At 44.7% G+C, this 21,539-nt stretch overlaps 1 protein-coding gene across 1 annotated transcript in view; it reads right to left on the bottom strand.

Moving 5' to 3' along the window:
- Positions 1-21,539, bottom strand: part of LOC133347276 (cubilin-like) — a 37,228-nt gene that overhangs the window by 7,670 nt on the left and 8,019 nt on the right. Inside the window, exons 7-16 of the mRNA XM_061559407.1 lie at positions 19,471-19,649; positions 18,512-18,625; positions 17,416-17,717; positions 16,460-16,547; positions 14,951-15,089; positions 8,248-8,438; positions 5,269-5,422; positions 4,173-4,354; positions 1,318-1,462; positions 436-614 (exon numbers count right to left, since the gene is read on the bottom strand). Coding sequence (XP_061415391.1) covers positions 436-614; positions 1,318-1,462; positions 4,173-4,354; positions 5,269-5,422; positions 8,248-8,438; positions 14,951-15,089; positions 16,460-16,547; positions 17,416-17,717; positions 18,512-18,625; positions 19,471-19,649 — 1,673 coding nt within the window. The remainder of the gene's footprint in view (positions 1-435; positions 615-1,317; positions 1,463-4,172; positions 4,355-5,268; positions 5,423-8,247; positions 8,439-14,950; positions 15,090-16,459; positions 16,548-17,415; positions 17,718-18,511; positions 18,626-19,470; positions 19,650-21,539) is intronic.

The following is a 21,539-nucleotide window of genomic DNA, read 5'->3' as shown; positions in this document are numbered from 1 at the left end:
TTGTTGTATTTTGTTCATGCTATTGCTTATTTTGGTGACCAAGGTCATTCTCACTAAACGAGACTCTCCTAATCGTTTGAGTCCTCACAAAATACACTCAAACATGAGCTTAAACTCTCCGGAAACAACAACCATATAACCAAACAAGATATAGTCTGTTGAGGATATATAGATATATCCTTGTCATTTTCCCAGACAGCTGAAGAACAGGCAAGGCACCATGTATGTGTTGCTTTCTAGCATTTATATTGTGGGAAACCCACGAAAGAGACAGCTACTGAAGTAGATTATGTCGTATCAGCTTCTGAGAAAATTATCCCTGATGTAATCATTGCAGAGCTCTTCTATATAAAAGGATCGGTTCTTGGTCCTATACTTCACGCTCGATTTAACCATAGTTCAATAGGTTCAGCAAAAGTATTGCCTTAGTCGTACCTTCATAGAAGATATTGAATGTTGGATAGTAGTAGCTACTCGGGCTGTAAAAATAGAGGTAGAGAGAATTCCCCGTGGACAGAATTGGAGGTGGAACAATGTCTCCACTGAATCGGCCAAGGTAAGGAGCCTCCTGAGTTGCTCCATCGTAAATGTCAATTTTGTACTCGTATGGAATGCTGCAGACAACAACAAGAAAGAAGAGTCAATAACAACAACCTTCGTGGTTCTTTCGGTAAAGTCACGTAGAAGGGAAATAATAAAATAACAAAAATAAAACATAATAAAATAAAGACGCTGTCTTTCCGACAGACCTGTTCTTCACCTGAGGACGGCTGCTTGCGTTGTGGCCGAAACGTCCTGAGAATCATTTTATTATGTTTTATTTTTATTATTTTATTATTTCCTTTCTACGTGACTTTACCGAAAGAACCAAGAAGATGAATCCCTGCAGTCATGAAAGCTTTAAATCGAAAGTCAATAACAACTTTGTTTATTTCGATTTAAAGCTTTCGTGACTGCAGGGATTCATCTTCTTGGTTCTTTCGGTAAAGTCACGTAGAAGGGAAATTAAAAAATGATAAAAATAAAACATAATAAAATATATTATTATAATAAAAATAAAACATAATAAATTATTGTATTATTTCCCTTCTACGTGACTTTACTGAAAGAACCAAGAAGATGAATCCCTGCAGTCACGAAAGCTTTAAATCGAAAGTCAATAACAACTTTGTTTATATCCCATAATGTGAGTTTTCTCTGGGCACTCAAGCTACCTAATTCACCCGCCACAGCTTAAAATCTTAAGCAAAACTTTGCAATAATCTTTAAAAACACACACACACAAAATATTTACAAGGAATGTTATACAATTATTACCTGAATTGTTGGAAGGAAAGCTTGATGATGGTGTTGGGTGGCGTGTCTATTGTCCAGACACAGTACTGGTTGTACACACCACCATTATACGGGGTCGAAATTGAACCTTGCCACCCAGACATGTTCCCCCCACATGGCACGGAAACTGATGACGAAGAGAACAAAACATAAGACTATGAATCTAGTTCCATATATGGTTGAGATAAGCTATTTGCTTCTTTCAACGTACGTATCAGAATCTTTATTTTGACCGGAGGAATCTAATGATCATACATATACACTGAACGTCCACATAATCATGCTTATATTACACAATGTCACATGTGACATGTACATACACACACACACAAATCTCACATGTATCTGAAATGATTTTGATGAAACAAGCAATGTTAGTGAAAACCTACTAATTCTAGAACAGTGTATTCTACTCCCTAGCCGGGTGCTCACTAGTGCTATGCATGACCAGAAATAAAACCTGGATCACTGTCTGAACTGTAATTGTTTTTTAACGAATTACTATGTGGATAATTTATGTTTGAATAATTTCAGTAATTTCGATGAGGTGTAATTTGAAAGTCTGTGCAGTTTATATAAAAAAAACATTACCATTGATGAAATAACGTCAATTTAGCCAATCAGCTCTGGCACTGCTCGTCAGTTCTACCATTTGCAATAAGCTGCACGAGCACCATTTTTAAATCATATCATAGATGGGCATAGCCCATCTTACCTGGGCCCATTGATTATATTATATGCGAGCAACGTCCTGGTACGTGTCATCATGTAGCGTCATCTTTGCCTCATGCGCCACAACCGTCAAAAACTGTTACTTTTTAAATCCTTTATATTAAGTTCGCTTGCTTGCTTACGACCGTGCAAATCTTTCGGTCGTTTTTTAACCCACTTCCCGTGATCCAATCGAGCTGACATTTTCCACACAGACTCGTTGTGCGTGACAATTAATGTCTGTGAATTTTTTTTTCCAAAATTTTACACTTTTTAGGACAAAAATATTATATTTAATTACCAATTGCTTAATGGTGCAATGCAATCATCTGACCCATAGGTGGCAGCCATCTCAAGCCAGAGGACGAGAGGACTCTAGCCGCCACGCATATAAAGGATTTATAGTGAAAAACTTTGTTTTTACGGGTTATACTTGTTCAATGGTTACACTTTCCTCATTATTGTGCTAAATAGTCTGCAGTTGTATTGTATTACGATGACCAAAATGCCACAGTGTAATTTTCCTGAATTTAAAAAACCAATCACTTTCAATTCCTCAGATTGCTGTAAGGTGAATGAACTCCCTAAAAGTGATAACTACTGAATTCCTTTGAATACCATTGAATTACTTCCTAGGAGTACCCATCAAGAAAAAAATATATCTTGCAGAAAATTCAGTTGTATTTTGCCGAATGTATTCTGCATGATTGTCAATGTATTGTTATACTGGTAGGAACCTTCTTGTTACACCAGCCCACAGGGGATTATTGTGTCCGTCCGTCGTGCATCCAAAAATGAGAGGGGTGGGGCTGGGTGGAGAGGGGAGGGTGGGGAGGGGCTGGGTGGGGAGGGTGGGGAGGGGCTGGGTGGGGAGGGGAGGGTGGGGAGGGGCTGGGTGGGGAGGGGCTGGTCACCCCGTGGTGCCCTTATAAAACTCAACGTTTAACCTACTCACGCCGGCTTGTGCCCGCCCTCACATTCGGCCATATTTGAGGAATACACTACGCCGAGCAACCGAACGTTCCTACCAGCTCTCTCCGCAGGAATGTGTTTTGTGTTTAACATTGTGGAAAAGGTTGATATTATTATAATATCAGATGTATTTGCCATTTGTTCACATGTTGCATAGTATTGAATTGTCACACAGGTCTCCCATGCAAAGGGACGGTTCGTCTCAATAGGCTCTCAGCTGCATAAAATAGAGGAAATGTGTATGGGTCACGACAGAATTACACTCCCCGTCTCTCTTAGATGGTGTCATCCAAATGCTAATATTTACACACTGCACCAAGTACTCATGTATAGGTTCAGATACCACCTGCCGCTGATGTGCAATGTCTGAATGGAACCGACGTTTCTGGGACCACGGCACGGTGCACATTACACACGTTTCAGAAGTGGACATACATGCACAGAGACAAAACTTCACCCAACTCTACCCCATTTGGTCTGCATGATCTCGGCATGGCATGCAAGGGCCGTTTGAGGCCAGCACACATACACATTTACGAATAATGGGAAGGGGACATCAACCTCCTACCCTATGCTGCACTTTCACATGTCTCTGCAGTAATGCCTGCTCGGTCCCGCGGTTAGCTGTAATTTATGTTTCATTTATCCATAATTATAATGCCACTATGTTCTTGGCATCATGACGCAAGAGATGGAAACTTCCATCTGGGAAATGTAATTGCAGGGTACCACACCATTTCAGGGAACATCTCCAATAGGTGATGTTTGCAAACATTGGGAATCACTCAAGTATGACTCTTTCTTCCAACAACATATGGTGATCCTTTTATGCAGTCACGATACATTTAACAATTCATTCCATTAGAGAATCTGGTTTCACCACAGATTTGAAGAAGATTTCAGTGGAATCAGTTGAGCCACCTAACCACCTCTGTTTGGATTGTTCATCTACATAAGCCAATTTGAAAATCCAGCCTCGTGATCATCGCAGCAACACTCAAAACAAGGTCAGCATGTTATGCTTCATGAAACGGCCACAATTACAGGTCTGACGGTTTGCCTACACTCATCATATACATACAACACACACACACATGAAAAGCAATGCATATTCGACTAGGTCGTGATTGTACGCAGAGGAACTTGGACCATACCTCTGTAGTACATTTCAAACCCACGACCTTCGTTTTGCCCGTCAGACGTGAACACAATCCTCGCTGGTGCAGTCAATGTGACTCTCCTGTATACATAGGTCCCGCAAAGCCTGTCGGACACCGTGGTGCTTTCATTGTAAATCTGGAGACTGTCTGCGGTGCATCCATCGGATTCCTCAATGCTGTGGGTAAAATAGGGTTATCATCATATACAGGTAATTAGTGACTTTCAACAATAATGCCACTAAGTGCTTAAAACAGATGTCTTGAAATGATATTGGAATGTGGACAGCCAGAAACAGTGCTGCTTTAAAAACAGCCCAAACACCGAAACCATTTAAACACGTCGGCCTTTTGCGACCAACATTATTCACAATAAAGGTTGTTGGGTTAGATCGCGTAAGTATAAATGTGTCGTTACCCTCCACCACCCGACACAGCCAGTAATGTTTGTCACATAAACAAAACGTGCCAATTAGTTACTACTTCAGCCCATCGGTGTGTTGGGAGAGTAAATCCACAACAATTACAATTTGAATACATTTCGCTGATAATTACATCCAGCATCATCGGGCGATTTGCCATCGGGCAATGTTGCATTTTTCAATGTGTATGTAGACTTGTATATCGATCCAGTATGTACTCTCACCTGTTTATAAAGGACTTCATTATTATTATTTAGTTGGTATTGATGAGGTGACTTGGTTCTGTGATTGGCTAAAATTATCTCGTGATTAATGATTTGCTTAGTGGTCTGAGTCTACTTGGATCCCACAGCTGTCTGACTGGAATGATGTCACACGCGTTTCAGAGCATTCTCACGAGAAACACTTTGTTAGAGATCAAATTAATCTTGGCCAAGTTTTATATGGCAGAAGTAATCAACAATTTAGAAATTAAAATAGTTTTGACTGATTCTGATGCAATGTGTATCCTAGTTACCTCTGTCATACAAAGCGTTCCATCTCAGGTTTTTTTTCTTCCAGGAAAACATTTTGATTAAAGAAATAAAAATATCATTGCGTGCATATCAATGCATGCTTTGCACACTCCTGAATTTCTTTGAATGATGTAACCATGATCCACCAGTACTTACTCAGTTATGTAGAAAGTCACGTAAATTTCTGCGTCATCTGGTGCCTCGAATCTCCACTCGCAATGCAGATTGTAGCTGTAGTCATTTGGGTAGTTTGGGGAAGATATCCATCCATAGGTGTTGTTCAAAATCCCTCCACATCCAAATATCTCATCTAATTAGGAGGAAATATGTTTTAGGCAGGATATAGACAAGTCTTCAAAGTTCAAAGGCTACGATATTGAATTGTTGCTACGCACATATATTTATGTAAGCTGTGTTAATTGCAAGGAAGGGCACTTTGAATAGCACTTAATCATAAAGTTGCGTGTTCACATCCTGGTAGTGGTATAGTCGTCCATCATCCATCTGGGGTCAATAAAATCAGTACCACTTTCTGGGAAAAAACATCAGTGGTGTCCTATGAAAAATGTGGCCTCCAACATTAAACACGTGAAATTTCCATGATTGTAAATATCACCAATAAATAACAAATAAAATAAAAACATTACAGCCCCTATGTCATTACACTGCTGTCGGTTATGGGGGTTGTTTTGCCATATTTCACTACGCAGGTGAAATAAAACAGAACTCAAAAATAAAATAAGAGCAAAGTGGCTGTTAAATTTCGATTTAAAGCTTTCATGACTGCTGGGATTCATCTTCTTGGTTCTTTCGGTAAAGTCACGTAGAAGGGAAGTAATAAAATAATAAAAATAAAACATAAAACTATTCTCACGACGTTTCGGCTACAACGCAAGCAGCCGTCCTCAGATGAAAACCAGGTCTGTCGAGGCGACAGCGTCTGGATGAAACAGCACACGTGCTTGGAGCATATATATAAGCTGGGTTGGAAGGGGGGAAAAAGGGCGCCTTGACAAAAGAATATGCATATTTATGGGAAATGCAGGTATGTGATTAGTACTACTTAATGCTACCCCTATCCCTTCCCTTTGATGCTGCTAATCCTGCATAATGCACGGGCATAAGTAGTACTAATCACATACCTGCATTTCCCATATCCCCTCCCTTTGATGCTGCTAATCCTGAATAATGCACGGGCATAAGTAGTACTAATCACATACCTGCATTTCCCATAAATATGCTAAATTCCTCTTGATATGCATATTCTTTTGTCAAGGCGCCCTTTTTCCCCACTTCCAACCCAGCTTATATATATGCTCCAAGCACGTGTGCTGTTTCATTCAGACGCTGTCGCCTCGACAGACCTGGTTTTCACCTGAGGACGGCTGCTTGCGTTGTAGCCGAAACGTCGTGAGAATTGTTTTATTATGTTTTATTTTATTATTTCCCTTCTACGTGACTTTACCGAAAGAACCAAGAAAGTGGCTGTTGTTGTATATCGGTGTGCGATCCCATGTATATTCCATATTCAGTGGCATTCACATGAGCACACGCACATTTATCATGCTTGACATTCAAAAAAGATTTTCATTTTAAATTTAGGTGGCAGCTCGTGGCTATACCTTTACTTCCCTAGTTCCAGACAACACATGCAGGTGGTTTGACTGAATAGGTGAACTTGATTAATGCAGTAGCTTCGTTTGTGCAGGCAATCAATGCTACTGCTCCCCATAAAAAAAAAACTGGTCTGGTGTAACCTTTTTGGACAGTCTATGAACTGGCATCTGTGTTCAGGGTGACGAATTGATTTGTACCAAGATGAGGTGGTATTTTGTTGAACTTTAGTCCATACATTCTGCATAGTTTTCATAGACCTAGGTTGACTGAGAAATCCGTCCTGGTTTCATCACTAGACCGCACTCTCGTCTGGTGATGCCCTATTATTGCAATTTCCACCAGATTGCAATTATAAATTGACAATTAAACCAGCTCCATGTCAAGTTTGTTGCGCCCAATGTCCTCTGAACACCACTCATATGCCCACCCAATGCCTACTGTTGTCATTAGCGCTGGAGGGGCTTAATGTTGAGCAGCCTCATCCCTGCACTGTGGGGACAATTTGGCACCAGCCTATTGGCAAAATAACCTAATTCAAGAAATACCATAATCTCAACTCTTTTGAGCTGTGCATAGGGTTGCCACCTTTTCGGCCAACGTTTATAATCACTATGCAATAAATTATCATAAAGTTCACAGTACCGATATGGTGACATCGCGGGATGTCACTGTGCAGTGCCGGCCCTAGAGAGGCACGGCGTGCGGTGTAGCGACATCGCGGACACCACGTGGTGTGGGTGTAGTACCAGCCCTAGAGGGGCCCGGTGAGTGCTGATTGATCGCGCTAGATAGCAACACGCTTGGCGTGCAGTGCCAGCCCTACAGGACAAGGTGGGGGAGTGCCGGCCGTAGGAATGAGGTTACTAAAGGCCATGGCACTCTGGTTGACCCAAGAGGACACGTGACCAGTTAAGTCTACAAAGGGGCCCCAAGTGGGGGCTAGGGGGGGGGTCACGTGGTTGGGATCCAGATCCTTCCCGAGGATTCTGGCAGGTGGTCGTGGCCAAGAGCGGAGCCAGCCACGCCGCAGAGAATATGAGCCGGGTCCCGAGAGGGACCAGGGTAGTTGTTGTTCATCCTGGAAGAAACCTTCGTCTACGTTCTACGTTCAACGAGTCTCAAACACGTGGACCTGGACCCGAGCTGTGGTCCCGGTCCGTAGTAGCAGTTACACTGTAATTAGTGTAGTTAGCCTGGTGGTCACCACCATAGGTTGTTATTCTGTGAAGGGGAAGTTACCCCGTGTGTTGGAGTTAAATAAATGTGTTGCCTCCAAGGCTACGTCTGCGACTCAGTTGAATGCACTACACCAGTATTAGATTTTAGTACAAAATAAATTCCTGCTACCCGAGCACATATGTAAATTCCCCGGATTGTAGGAGTCAAACCAGACAGGCGGAAACCCTTTGTGTGCAGCATGGAGATGCCATCTTGACATACCAATGCATGCTGATTTTTTTTGCCGATGAAATATTTGAATATACTGTATTCACAAACATCTGACACTCAAGTACTTACTTGGGTTTATAGCAGTGAAGTTCCCAATAATATAACTTGAATGATTTGAGCACCCTTTGTTAAATCTGACGATGAGCTGATTTTCCGAAGAGTAATATTGATATGGATTTGAGTTATAATAGGACGGATTAATTTGGCTCAACGACCCATTTTTAACGTTGTTAATAGATGCACAGTACGAGTTATAGATCCTGAAAGAAAAACATCAATTAATGTACGACAGCACAGTCCGTATAATAACGAGCAAGACATTCAGCAGTGTTTTTATTGGCTAATCATTATTAGTTACTGTAATATGGAGCCACTTTTAATTATGCAGGAACACATATTTAAGCAAACTGATGTGTATTGAGTGTTTACATCCAGGTCTATATACAAAGTAAACTCCTTTAAAAAAGTTTTTAAAACAACGGTTTCATTTTAAAGTACACTAAAGAATAAATAACTCGATTGAACAACGGGAAGTGGACGACATCTTGATGACAAGAGACACGTGGCGCCTGCTTCTTGGGTGAGGCGATTCCAGAGTTTAGGGACCGCGGCGTTTTTGACCTACCCAAATTAATATTTTATTAATAAGCTGTCCATACAAGATGTTAATTTCTTAAAAAGAGTCAATTACTTGATTAATTGATGCCGATTTTGATACAGGCATGCATTGTCACCGGAAATGAGTACGTGTGCAACATTTGGAATTCATTGGACAACAGGAAGTCGACTAAATTTTGGTTACAAGATTTGACCACGACAAACATAGGTGTCAAGTTAAGTAAAACCGTTGAAAAAGACCCAATGCTTCATGGAGCTCTGTGTAGATGAGGCAAATATGAGACCTAGAGACCAACACCGAGACACAGAGAATTGCAGTGGCAGACAGACACACAAACAGAGACACGGACAATTACAAACACAGAAAGACACTGAGATTTGCAAATGCACAGACAGAGGCACAGACAATGACAAGCACAGCGGCCACAGAAATACATAAATCCAAACACAGAGATAGAGATAGATACAAACAATGAGACAGAGAGAGGCAGATCATTGTGAGGATGGTGTGCTGAAGATGCACATGACTAGTTTTTGTACATATGTAATGCGGGCGTAAATGGGCGGGGCGGATATGACGATCCGAGAGGGAGGAGTCAGGGTGACGTGGGGGAGAAGTTATAGCAGGGAGACAGGAAGCTATCAGGGTCAGTCGGGGGAGTGAAGGGTGGTGAACACGTTGGGTGGTCGCCGTGCCTCAGCCTGGTGGCTGAGGGGCTCATGACGGCGCCAGCCAGCGGGGTGGAAGAGAGAGTGGAGGATTGAGGTTGGAGATGGCGAGATAGCCACAGAGGCCACGAAGGGCTGAGGTAGGAAGTGGCGAGATAGCCACAGAGGCCACGAAGGGCTGAGGTAGGAAATGGCGAGATAGCCATAGAGGCCACGAAGGGCTGACATTGGGAGGTGGCGAGATCGCCACGCACGGAGGAACAGGGAGCAGCGATGGAGCTGCTGGGGGAGCAGCCAGAGGGCTGCACCAAGAGCCTGCAGCGGAGCTGCAGGAGCGTGGAAGGCTACGGGAGCGAAGGCAGATGTGGGGCTGCCAGGGAGAGAGTCTCAGGAGGAGTGCCGTGTGGGAAGGAGAACGCGAACCCCAAATAAAGGACACGGAGACAGAAAGAAGTGTCTGAGTCTTTTTATTACACTGGAGTCAGAAGTGAAACGGCATCTCAAAACAACTGAGAGAAAGAAGAAAAAAGAAAAAGAATATCCTGCTACATCATCCGACGACGACGACCTTCCTCAGACGGTGGAGCTGCCTGCGATGGAAGAGGAGATCCGTTCTGGAACGAGTACGGGTCCGGGTGAGCAAGGTGTCGCCGCGTCGGTGGATCTGTCTGTGCCGGAGGACGCCAACTTACGATGGAGACAGATGGTGATGCAGATGGGGACCTTGAAAATCGTGCTGGCGCGACTGTGCGAGTTCACCACGCCGAGGACGACGTCGGGGAGGCCCGGTGGTGATCCGCAGGCCTCTGCCTTTCCTGCGCTGCCAGCGCCATTGCCACGTGACACGAAGACGCCATCTTGGGCGTGGCAGGGGAGAAACGGCGGGAAGCCGCCATCTTGTCTTCACCGCGGCGGGAGGACGCCGCCATCTTCAACATCGCGGCGGAGAGGCAGCCTTGCGCTGCCATCTGGAGGTGCCGCGGGGTGAGCAGCCTGCTGTGAGCTGCTGTTTTTCGGGGGGTGCTGCGAGGAGAAGACGCCGATGCTGCAGCTGCTGGGGCGGGTGCGTGACAACGGAGCCGTCAAGTCGCCGAACGAGTTCTGCGAGGCGTCTCAAGTTGCCACCCTGCCGTCCTCTTCTTGCTGCAGCCCCGGGCGAGTCATAACGATACGCACCCGGCCTTAACACACACACCTCACTCATCTTTCGAGGGCCGGGGGGCGATTTTGGTTTTCTCTCATGACTCGATTGTGCGGAGCGCGGTTCGGATTGTGTGTATGTGTGTGTAATAACGATTAATGCGCTATCTGCTTGTTGCTTGGTGTTAATTAAAGTGTGTGCGTGTGTTGAGAATGGACGGAGAGTCTGCTGTATTTGCTGAGTGTCAAATTGTGTGTGTGCGCTGCTGCGTGGAGTTGTTATCTTGATGGTGAAGTTAATTATTAACTTGGGAGCGTCGGGTATCTTGCGCTGTATTATTTGTGGGTTACCTTGTGTGATGGGCTTAATTGGAAAAAAATATATATATTTTTTTGGTGTATTGTGCTGCGAGGTGCTGTGTGCGATGCGATTGTTGCAAGAGAGAGAATAATTGTGTTGTTGCTGCAAAGTTACGACAGGATTAATGGTGTGTTGGTTGCCTGCAGATCTGCTTGCTATTGTGCTTAAATGTACGCGTGTGATCGCGATATGCTGATTGTATGTGCTGTTATATTGTTCTGTATGGTTATGGGGTGCGATGCAGTGGTTGATTATTGGAATTGGGATTGTTATTATATTGTGCGTATCTGTTGGAAATTGGTAACAAATTCGAGGGGGACCCAAATAATTGGTTGTATGGTTGTTGTGCACACGAGATTGCGTGTATATTATAGAGGGGGACCCTAAAATTCGGTTGTATTGGTGTTGTGCACACGAGATTGCGTGTATATTATAGAGGGGGACCTAAAAAATTGGTTGTATGGGTGTTGTGCACACGAGATTTCGTGTATATTATGGGTAATTGCGCTTTTTGAGAGAGAGAGCGCGCTTTGAGGGTGCGTGATGACGCCGTTGTGGGTGTCTCAAAGGTTAATGCTAATGGGACCGTAAATTGGCGCCAAGTGGCGTCGCGTATTCGGTTGATCGCATGCAACCACGAGTTGCTTGGCGAGTTGGGTTGTGTAACCAATGTGGTTGGTAAAATATTGGTTAAAAATTCCACGATATGACAGCTGTGCGCAGCAAGCTGGGGCTGTGCGTCTATCGTTGGTGGGGTTGTTATAACGTGACGGGGGATGCGTCTTGTGACCCCCAGCTAAGGGAAGCTGGGGTGCACGAATGGAGAAAACTGGCCACGTGTTCGCACGTTGGGCCGCCATTTTGCGCGCACGCGGGGTATGGCGACGATGCGCTTTGCGGAAAGGGCCGCCATTTTGAGTGCGCGCGAGATATTGCGCGAACGCGCTGGGCGAAGGGGGACGCCATTTTGAGCGCGCGGGAAAAACCGCGGTGGGGCAAATATTCCATCTGTTATGCCTGCCATTGTTGATTGGGTGATGCACGAGTTGTGGTCACATCGGCCTATGGCTGATGGCTGACCTGACAGCCCGGAGGCGAAACCTCCGTGGTATGTCTTAAACTAATGGGCCATGTGCTCATATGGCTCGGGGAGTCATGGTTCAGTTGTGCGGTGGCAGACTGAACCTGGTGTGCCGGGGGCTCACGGGATCTGGGTTAGGGTGTTATTGTCTCTATAAGAGAACACTGCCCCGTGGGGGGAGTACATGGGGTCTGGCATTGCCGGGGGATGAACCTTCCCTGGGCTATAAAGCATCGGACTATACGAGGCTGGTGTGTGTCCATCTCTGATGGGATAGTAAGGGAGGAGCATGGCCGAGTTGCTGCTCATCCCCGAAATTGCACTAGCTGAGAGTATGGTCAGTGGATGTTGCTGTGGGTTGACGACCACGGTGGGGGTTAGGGCGAGTTAAACGTTACCGCTGGGGAGCGTGGCTCTCTCCACGCGAGGGTGTGCGATTAGGTGTTTTGTTAGGTTGCTGAGAGTGACCGTGGGTACATGCTGTGTACGTGCGATGTCTGTGCTGGTCCTCAAGGGAGGACTGCTGGTGGGTAAGAGCAGGAAATGTTGTTGTTGTTGTTGTCACGTGTAAATAATATTGTTGTTAAAATGTAAATACTGGGGCATCCATTGCGTTATTTTGGGTATTTATGGGGAGTTTTTTTTAAGCGGGCTGGATTTACATCATCTCCACTACCCTGAGGCCGGGTGGCTGTCGTGTACGACATGCGGATGTGCGTTGTTGTGCTGTGCCTCAGGGGATTGGATTCTCCTTCTCGTCACAGATTCTTCAGCTCCCGTCGCACTGGGTGGTACCTGGTGTGCTAGCTGGATGAGGACTTGAAGGAGCAATTGAGCGCCGTTCGTCATTCTGCTCTACCACTTGCTCTTGACGTTGGACTTGAGCCGAGCGGATGGAACTGCAACATGGACACGCACTAAAACATCACATTTCTGGGTTGTGCGCGTTGGCCGTTCTTGCGTGTCAGTTGCCGTTTTTGTTCATTGTGCCATTCTTATTCTTGTTGATGTTGCGCGGAGGACAGGCCGGTGTTCTGTTCCAGTTCCTGATACCTCCCCTTTCGTTGTTTGTGTTGTTGTTCTTATAATCTCCGTTGTGTCTGGGGGACTCCTGATTGTGATGCCTTCGCCCGCATTATTTTGTTCTGTTTCAGCCGAGGACGGCTGGGATTTTCTCTACGGGGGAGGGTAGTGTAATGCGGGCGTAAATGGGCGGGGCGGATATGACGATCCGAGAGGGAGGAGTCAGGGTGACGTGGGGGAGAAGTTATAGCGGGGAGACAGGAAGCTATCAGGGTCAGTCGGGGGAGTGAAGGGTGGTGAACACGTTGGGTGGTCGCCGTGCCTCAGCCTGGTGGCTGAGGGGCTCATGACGGCGCCAGCCAGCGGGGTGGAAGAGAGAGTGGAGGATTGAGGTTGGAGATGGCGAGATAGCCACAGAGGCCACGAAGGGCTGAGGTAGGAAGTGGCGAGATAGCCACAGAGGCCACGAAGGGCTGAGGTAGGAAATGGCGAGATAGCCATAGAGGCCACGAAGGGCTGACATTGGGAGGTGGCGAGATCGCCACGCACGGAGGAACAGGGAGCAGCGATGGAGCTGCTGGGGGAGCAGCCAGAGGGCTGCACCAAGAGCCTGCAGCGGAGCTGCAGGAGCGTGGAAGGCTACGGGAGCGAAGGCAGATGTGGGGCTGCCAGGGAGAGAGTCTCAGGAGGAGTGCCGTGTGGGAAGGAGAACGCGAACCCCAAATAAAGGACACGGAGACAGAAAGAAGTGTCTGAGTCTTTTTATTACACATATGTAGAGGCATAGCTATAAATTCCTTATTAAAGGATGGCTAAAAATGTAAATGATCAGCACTAACAATGGTTAAGAAAGTCACAATTAATTATACAACTTAAAATCTTAATTTAATTGCATTCAATATATGTATTCATGTGTAACAGGAAATGGCTGTTGTAAAACATGATTCATGATGGCAGAACATGCACAGTCTCACAAGCACATGAATAACAAATACGTCATGGTAAAAATAATATCGTCACAACGAGTGTGTTTTAATCATGGGTTATCAAGAGCTGCATGGGCCAAAGAAAGTCATATATCTGAGAGTCAAAGCACAAGTTTAATAGCAGTGGCAGTCCCATGTCACGCTCAAGGGGGCGGGGGGGAATTTACAGTAGAGTAGCAGATTTGCTAAGATTTCTGAACTGGCTGTGTCCAGCCATTTGTGTCACAATTCTTTTAGAATGTGGAGAAAGCAATCTAACCCAAAGACTTCTATTATTGGGGTCTGTGGAGGGAGGGAGGACTGGAGAAATCAGAGCAACTCGTTAGGGTTGATGTCAATGAAGCTACAGCAGGGATCCGCAAACATGAAGTCCACTGCTATTTATAACAGACGAAAAAAAACCGGACGATATGCCTCTTTCACAAATAGAACCCCTTTTTTTTACACATACAACCTTCTGGGAGTGCATAACTTCAGCAACATTGGTTTAAGACAAACAAACGCTGCACGGGTTTCAACATTCAGCATCTCATCAGGTGGCTGTGTGGCTGATTGTGTGAATACTGCTTTAAATGTGTTTATGTGAAGGGACAGATTATGTACTCAATGACGCTCATGATTATGTCGTGCTATGGAAAACAGGGTTGGATGTGATGAGAGAGGAAGCCAGAGAGAAGGGGGCAGCTGTTTGCTGACAACTCAGTGCTTGAACCCAGAATTTGACAAGTTTTCTGACGGTGAATGTAAACACATCTGAGAGAGACACTTGGATATAGCACTTAAAGAAAGCATCTATAAGTTCTGCCTCAGGTTTATGAAATGTACATGATGAGTCCCTCCAGAGAAAGAGGCTCCTGACCAAGTGACCCCTTCTCTATGGCACCGTTCACTTACAGATTTAGGTTCAGTTGAAGCTGAATGATTTTTCCCGTGGAGACCGTTATTTCCCAGATGCACGATGAGGTCACATTGCCATCAGAAGGATTGGCCACGATGACACCATCGTCAGCATTGACCGCCTCGTAACACACATCTGATGTGGAGACGGGAGAACAGAGCATGAGGAATCATGCATCCAGCACTAGCTCAAGTGCTAGGCTTCACTCGCCGCTTATAGTGACATGAAACAAAGCCAATCATCCTCATGACGATGATAATGAGGTTTATCATCATCATACGTACAAGGGCCAGCCAAAGGATACATGGTGCTCTGATAGAATTCAATATAATCAGTAAGCACTAATCCAGAGCTTACGAATTCCTATGGTCAGTCGCATCCTCATCACTCTTCTGTCGCTACTACGCCGTCTCAACGTCATTCTGTCACTTACCTGTCACTATATTACAACCACTATAATGGTCACCGTTCTCATGAACTTCTATCCTTGATTCCTCCACGCATGTTGAGGTCTCACCAGAATGACAGTTTAATATCATCCATACCGTGTTTTACAACAACACTCTAGGTCCCAACAACTCTCATTCACCAACCCACTCACCCACTCACTCACCACACTTCAGGTTACTTCACTTCTATTTCTTCCCTCGCACTGCTCCAATTTGGAATTCCATCTGATCGATCGTCATCAATTATCCTAAGCTCTTAAAACCTTGCTAAATTAAACGTGTTCACGCCTATTACGGTACGTCTGTGACAGTGCAGTTTGTTGCTGGACGCTAGACGTATTCGGAACTTTGGCCTGTGCTCGGCAACTATAAATATGACACCCTCCCCTCAATTGTTTACGTGTAAAGACCTATTATAAATAGCAGTGGACCTCACGATGCAGATCCCTGATGTAGCCTCATTCACATCGCCTTAACTACGCTCTACAATTTATTTCTGGCCCAGAATCTCGCCGAGAAGAATGCCAGAGAGTTGAAACAACGTGGGCGTGCAGAACAAATTCCTCATTTGAGACCCAAACATCGCAGTTCTTGGCTTCGGCATTCCTCAAAGGCACTGCTTTAACCATCGACTGCATCGGAACATCAACAGGCTGATGTGCACATCTCATTCATAAATGGGTCATTAAATACCAGCCACAGTGCGATTGTGGCCATGCAACCAAAACTATGGACAATATAGTAAACCACCGTAGTCTGTGCTCCTTCAGTGGAGGAATAGCAGCAAAAAATACACAAACCCTCTCTCCTCAAGCCCTCTCGTGGCTAGCAGACCTCGACATTGGCGTATTGGCTCGTGAACATATTGCCAAACGCAATATTAACATCATGATCGTCGCCACTCATTAAACTCCAACCGTTAATCCGTTGTTTGCTAAAGTGGTCTACAGAGACTGGGTGGTGAGGGGGCAGTTAAGCAACATTTGGTGATGAGGTCACACAGTCACACCTGAAGATGAAATATCATGTTGAATCAATGCAGATGATTTGTATTACCGTCACTCGGGCAGGCTTCTGGATTCAACTCCACGTTGTCGATCGCAGCCAGAGTCTCGATTACACTACTGGTTGTCTCAAACAGCACCTGCATGCAGAAGGTGCAATGAACAAGCGCCCTGCAGTTATTACAAACAATCCGCAAAACAACAACATGCAACAAAAATGCTGGGTGCAGTTATTTGCGCACTGCACTATCAACCCAAATATTCAAGTTCGATTCCTGGACACAGCCAACATAAGTGAAGAGCGATGATTGAAAAATGGAGAAAGTACAACGAATGCCTTACTAACACCGTGTTGATTAAAGGCACGGACACGTGATCCGTGTCTTGTGGCCTTGGTAACCAAGGGGGAGTGGATGCAGCGGCTGGGGAGGGGGACGAGTCGTCTTGATTTGGGGGGACGAGTCGTCTTGATTTGGGGGGACGAGTCGTCTTGATTTGGGGGGCCGCCATAACAATGAGGCTGAAAACCACTGTTTTAGACTGGTCAAGACTGCATTTTCCCATACTCTAGTCTATATGTATTAGTTACTAAACTATAGGCTGTGTACTTCAACCCGTGTTCATACGTGGTCATAATTACAATCGCATCAACTGAGTCCATACAAATGTCCCATGATGACAATATTTTGACGTGAAGACAAATGTTTTCATCAATAAGCAGAATTTGCATATAAAACTTTATTCCAGTATAAAAGCACACTTTGCAATCATGGATTAAACGTTGACAATAAGATATATCAATTAACATTGATTATATTTTGATGGAATTAAAAATCTTGCTAATCTGGCAAGCTTCAAAGACAACAGCAGCAGCCTTCAAACGCCATGAAATCGCGGTGACATCACCACAGCGTCTGTGCAAAGGATAGGTGCACTTTGAGGCCGTCACGTGAAGTGCGGTATGCTCCCTGCCAGGAGGTCACTGAGACAAAATTCAAACAAGGGCACCTGAGTGACGTCCGCGGAGATGTTCACGAACGCCTGCGACCACTGCTGCTGGTCACCGCCCACGTCCGCTATGTTTAACAGACTGGGCCTCCACAGCAGGGGAAGATTCCCGTCCCCCACCATGCCCCCGCGGCCCGATGCATCGCGGAGCGTGAGACTGGCACTGTTGTAAGGTCCAAATTTAAAGCGAAGGCAGCGAGTTCCATTGAAAGGCTGCAAGACGGGGCTCAGCAGATGGCTTTTCAATTGCGCGCCGTTCCTGGGTTGAGATCTTATGCGTACTCCAGTGAAGGAACTCCCATCTGCGCACAGACACAATTGAGACTGCGACTGAACAGGCAATCCATGAAAAGGTGTGTGTGTGTGTTGTACAAATAATAAGTGTGCTTATAAGAATTGTCACACAGATGGAGATTTAAGCAATAGATGAACGTGCGAGCCACTCGTCTCTTATCATATACATTGTTTTATAGCGAATCCTTATCTAATGGTTACAGATGTCACTGCGATCAGATTACTGCTACGCCTAAAGCTGAACTCCCCAATTCAGAAAAAAATATGGGATGTTAAAAATATGCATGAAAATAAAGGTTAGTAATGTATTATGTTGAGAAAGAATGTTTCATTCATTGCCCTTTGCAAATTATTTATTGAATAGTACAGGCTATGCATTCACCAGGACCATTTCCATGGAAATTATTGTTACAAAAAAACACAAGTACCTCAATAATTGTGTTGATGTATTATTTCTGTGCTTGTATCGTGACTCTTTTAAGCAGGAGGTTCCTGTCAAGTTTTCACAGTAGGGAGCGATAATTGCTAAGCATAATCCCAATTGCGTGATTTTAAGTAAAACATTTCAATGACTCACAATGGCTTACTCTTGCAAATAATGCCACAATATACATTTAACGTCCTGAATTCATTGATGACAGGTGTAGCAGATCAGTTGGAAAGTACATGAGGGTAATGCCATCTGCAAAATTACACGTTCGCTGTAACTACACAAAATAGGAGAAACAATGCTTCGAATAGCTGTGTATTAAAACAATGTTGCAGTGTTAGCTGTGAACATATGTTCATTATGAAGCATTACCATATGATGGATAGAACCGACTGTCCACTATGTCCCAGTGAAAGACATCTTCAGACCAGGATCCCCAGCCACAGAAGCCTCCATTGAAATCACAGTCAAACGACTGATCCGCAGCTATTGGAGACAAATGGGTAAATACGTAAACAATTCATGACAAGATTACCACAGCTCATGATAGAACTCTCCGCAGCACGACTCACAACCTCCTCTCTACACCAAGAAGTGGGACCGTGAGTCACTGCCGGGCGTCGTCTCTTCATGGCAGCCTCCGCCGACTGGTTTGCGGCCACGATCATCCCACTTGCGTGATCACAGCAGCGGCGTTCAATCCACACCGACTTTTTTAAAAGACACTTAAAAACCGCACCGCTTAATTTTGAATTTCCTAAAATGCTTTTCCATCAACTGACAATACAAAATATATAACATAACTGATTAAATATATTTAACGTCGAAACGTTTTAAAAATGTTTCCCCAGACAAGTTTCAAGCCCACAATGTTTTGAGTTCCAAAAGGGACATCGAGCCAATCGAGCCACAGCAACAGTGGGAGCTGCTGTTTACAATAAACTGAATTTCCTCACAATAGTTGCACGCGTTTTACCCGTGGTGAGCACCCGTGCTACTGATTGTGTCACCAGCACCACGCCTATGTCTCCCTGGTGACGATTTTCACACTATAAGCCTGAACTGACTGAATTGGTGCCCATATCAGATATTGATACCAATCACGACTGGCATTATCCATCAAGACAAGGCATCAAACCAAGGGGATCACGAGGAAGGGCAGGGACGTCTCCACACTTCCTCACTCTCACAGACATCCATTCTCGCACCTCCGATTATCATCTCCGTTGGCTGCGTACAGTACAAAACAGGTTCAACATACATATAACATACATTCTCATCCACTTAGGCCTCCATTCGAGCATATTAACATCATCGTACAATGTACATACCGACTGCTGTGTAGGTAGCTGTGAATCCTTCCCCATAGTAGCGGATTAAGACACTGTTCCCCGTTGATTTTACAGAAAATTGTGCACACCCCCAGTAGAAGAAACTGTATCCTTGGCTGAGAATAGGTGCAAACGTGGAGTCGCCATCGTAGATTGCCCATTGATAGTAGCTGTACCAACTGACAGAGAAATAAGAATCAGTATTCATCCGGCATCAACCCACTTACAACAGCAGAAGAGGTGATATAAGTAACCATAACACAGGATTATGATATGCATCTCTATACAGAGCTGTGTGGGACACTCATTGCCATCATTAGTGCTACATTAATATACCACGACTAAGTTCATGAAGATAATATTCGGTTTTATGGATATTTCCACTGGCACAAACTTTCCACAAAGCCAAAATATTGCAATTGATATATTTTGCAAATGCCAAACTATTGTTGCACACTCGAAATGAAGGACGTGGGCGGGTGCTCCAAATCGAGGACAAACACATTTGTGAGAGCTGCAAACAGCAGTTCTCAACCGAGTCACCATTAACCACGTGACCGGTGTACGGGTCAGGTTACTCAATAAGTTTCCTTTAAACCCAATTACACTATTCATAAACCATCTTTGTCTTTAATCATAACCTTTACACTTCACTATTCGAATATTACTTTAATCCTAAGCTGTATGTCTATCTATACCATCTACTTAATATCTTACATCCATTATGTCCTGTATGTATATTGTATATTAACTGTACTTGTCACCATTATACAACTTACTACTGTACATGTGTTATATTCTTAATAGCACTGCAAGTAGCCATACTCGGGGTGCATGGGCATGGTTATAGAATAAACACTATTAGGGTTAGAGAATTAGCAGTATTAACTACAGTACGTAATATTTTACCGTGTACAGTGATAAACCCCCTCCAATTGAATATATCACAAACTACCAATTCAAAGCCAAGCTTAAGGACTGGAACATTTCTATAACTATAAAAAACAACATTTGGGTCCTTTGCCTATAAAATGCACCAGCATGTGCGTCACACACAGCAATCCTCAACCGAGTCGCCATTAACCACGTGACTGGTGTACATGTCAGGTGACTCAATAGCCCTGCCAGCCACCTACAGGCCCGACTCAGTATCGCATGCTGGTGTACACACGTGCATTGATGATGTACTGCACAGCGCATAAGGACCTCCACAAAACCACGCTTTACTCCATTGCTACACGAAGAAATCATTAAAAGAGTGGTCCATTCCTATTGTGCCCCACTATTTTAAAATAGGGGCAGGGCAAGTAGATTCTGCCACAATGTCAAGACTGCACGGCGCAATCCCTGTCCATGTAAGGAGCTGACCAGTTAGGATCCAATCCTGCTGATACACACGATCAACACCACCCCAGGCACCTTTGTCTCCCTAGTGGCAATGTTTACACATTGCACCAGGTACTTGTTTTAGGCCGAGTTGACCTCTGATAGGCCCAGAACTGGTTTAAATAATTGTCACTGGTGTTGGCCATGAGCGGGAATCAGACTCAGGTCGCCGGTTTCGTAATGCAGCACACTCACCGCTACGCCACCACTCTCCACATACTTATACACACACATATATGTGCCATCAAGGAATTTTGTAGGTGAAATAAGTTATTTTACTCTCAGGTTTTGAGACCAATGTTATAATTGTAATTGGGTTTTGGGTCAGGTCGCGCAAGTGCAATGGCAATGTGTGTTGTCTACCCTCCTCCACCTGACAGCTAAATAAAGTTGTCACCTGAGCAAACACACCAATTCAACTCGGGCAAATCGCCTAATGATGCTGAATGTGATCCATAACTGCAAAAAAACAATGCTTTGACATGAACAAACCTTGTATGCGATCTCTTTACTTCACAATGCCATATTTACACTTAACAATATCGTCCTGCCCTTCACAATCCCCTGCGTCATCGACATATTGTGAGTTTAATTCAACAGCTCAGTCTGCAGTCCCAGTAGAAATGTTTAGAATTTAATGACCGAGAATGGAAGGATGGGGAGGATATAATATTTTCTCAGTC

This window comes from Lethenteron reissneri, chromosome 25 (genome assembly GCF_015708825.2).
Source record: "Lethenteron reissneri isolate LAM-NWPU_2019-01 chromosome 25, ASM1570882v1, whole genome shotgun sequence".
Taxonomy (NCBI): Eukaryota; Metazoa; Chordata; class Hyperoartia; order Petromyzontiformes; family Petromyzontidae; genus Lethenteron; species Lethenteron reissneri.
The sequence above is the reverse complement of the archived record's forward strand: the minus strand, read 5'-3'. Positions and strand labels throughout refer to the sequence as shown.